The sequence below is a fragment of the Triticum dicoccoides genome, chromosome 4A (assembly GCF_002162155.2).
Source record: "Triticum dicoccoides isolate Atlit2015 ecotype Zavitan chromosome 4A, WEW_v2.0, whole genome shotgun sequence".
Taxonomy (NCBI): Eukaryota; Viridiplantae; Streptophyta; class Magnoliopsida; order Poales; family Poaceae; genus Triticum; species Triticum dicoccoides.
In genome coordinates this window covers 593,584,101-593,585,953 of record NC_041386.1, presented here as the reverse complement: position 1 = coordinate 593,585,953, position 1,853 = coordinate 593,584,101, and the positions used below count along the sequence as shown (strand labels likewise).

At 61.9% G+C, this 1,853-nt stretch overlaps 1 protein-coding gene across 1 annotated transcript; it reads right to left on the bottom strand.

The window, feature by feature from the left end:
• Positions 1 to 417: 417 nt before the first annotated feature.
• Positions 418 to 1,853, bottom strand: LOC119287104 (E3 ubiquitin-protein ligase BOI-like). Its single transcript, XM_037566617.1, has 2 exons — positions 1,234 to 1,853; positions 418 to 1,133 (listed from the first exon to the last, which is right to left on the bottom strand). Exons 1-2 carry the CDS (start codon positions 1,606 to 1,608, stop codon positions 579 to 581), a joined length of 930 nt encoding a protein of 309 aa, XP_037422514.1. The 5' UTR covers positions 1,609 to 1,853; the 3' UTR covers positions 418 to 578.

The following is a 1,853-nucleotide window of genomic DNA, read 5'->3' as shown; positions in this document are numbered from 1 at the left end:
CCTTCCGTATAGTCGTTTGTGTGAATTTACACAACAAACCTTTTGCCAGCCAAGCAAATTTCCTATAAATTCAAATCTCCTTGGACCGTTGGATTTGAATCGGGCTCTATCTTCACCCTTGCTTCCCAGTTGTCTAGATCTTTAAACCCTAACACTAGCCAATCCACCAATTTCTCAAACGCGCCGCCGAGCGTAGCCATCCACCCATTTCTCAAACGCGTTGCCAAGCGGCGCTCGCCCTCGTTTCTCGCTCCTCCACCATAGTCGCAGCCTCGTAGATGTCATCTCCTTGTCGCTAATGTCTCCACGTGTCTGATTACGCCATCTCCCACCGCTCACCTAAGTCGCCGCAAACCCCCCTTGGTCGCAGCGCATATATCTTGTTCAAATTCTAATCTATGCGTTTAATTTCAAGCATTGATATGCAATACTAGGGACTGTGTTTTTCTTCTTGTTGAACAACTGATCCAACAGTTTGAGCAAAAAGCTAACTGAACAAAAGAAGGGGAACAGAAAAAAAGGATGAAGAAAATAAAGCTAAGAAAAGTCGACCCTACTCTAAAACTATTCCTCCCGCATCACGAAAAGTTGACGCAGACGCTGCCGTTCTTGGCGCATCCGCACGACGGGCACGCCTGCGCCGAGGCCGCGCACGGCGCGCACACGGAGAGGTGCCGGCACGGCAGCAGCAGCACCGCGGCCGCGCCGTCGCCGCACCCCTTGCACCTTCCGACTCCTCCTGTCGGGGCCGGCGTGCCCACCTCGGCCTCCTCCTCCACGCAGACGGGCACCTGGTTCTCCCCCCAGCAGCACGACTCGGCGTCGTCCTGACCGTCGCCGTCGCCGCCGCCGCCGCCGCCGCCGCGGACCGCCTGCGCGTCGAGCACCCGCTGCAGGTCGGCGCGGAGCACGTTGGCGGCGGTGTCGTGGGACTGCGCGACGTCGCGCCACATCTGAGCCTCCATGTAGAGGCTCCTGAGGCGCTCCTCCAGCGCCCAGTTCATGCCCCGGACCCGCTCGACCTCGTCGTCCTTGGCCTTGAGCCGCTTCGCCGCCCTGGCCTCCACGGTGGAGACGATGAGCCGCAGGTGGCTCCGCCTCTGCTCCGCCAGAGCAGCCCACATCTTTCTCGCCTGCATCATGCATCCACCACGGTTAACAACAAATCAAAACAAAGGCAAGAGAAAAGCCCGATCAAACGCGGCGATTAGTTTGGTGACGGCCGGGACTTACATGTCTGTGCAGGATGTGGTCGACGGCGACGGCCTGCTGTTGCGCGTGGGCCGCAAGAACTTCGCCGAGCACCGACGAGGACCCCTCGTCGACGCGCCTCCGCTTGTTGCCGGAGGTCATTTCCTGGGCGCCGTCGCCCTTCCTCGCCAGATCAACCGCGGCCAGCGCCAACAGCTCCGAGTACTGGTCCGCGGCCGACATCGTCGGCGGCGGCGTGAAGAGGTCCGCGTACGGCTGGCCCGTCACCGCGGCGCCGTAGCAAGGCCCGCTCGCAGGCATGGCAGCCGCGGAGGCGCCCGGCCGGTTGGCGAGCTGGTGGTGGCCGCCGCCGGTGGCGAGCAGCATGTGGCGCAGGCGCTGCAGGTCCACGGCCATGGCGGTCGACGGGGCGCGCGCGCGGTCTGCTCCTGGCACTGGCAGGCCGCGTACGTGGGCGCGCGCCTATAAATACACACAGGCAGCCAAGGCGACGCCGATGGGTTAGTGAGATGTGGGAGGAGCAGTGGGAGGTGAGGTCATGGACGGATCGGCGATGGATGGACGGGCAGCGCGGGGTGGCGAGGAAAGAAACAAGGAGGTCCGTCCCGTCCTGGGATGGCAGGCAGCCGAGTATTTATGGT

Coding starts and splice junctions, on each gene's coding strand:
- LOC119287104 (XM_037566617.1), bottom strand. CDS start 1,608: ATGGCCGTGGACCTGCAGCGCCTGCGCCACATGCTGCTCGCCACCGGC. Junction 1,134..1,233: donor ACCACATCCTGCACAGACAT/GTAAGTCCCGGC, acceptor TGCATGATGCAG/GCGAGAAAGATGTGGGCTGC.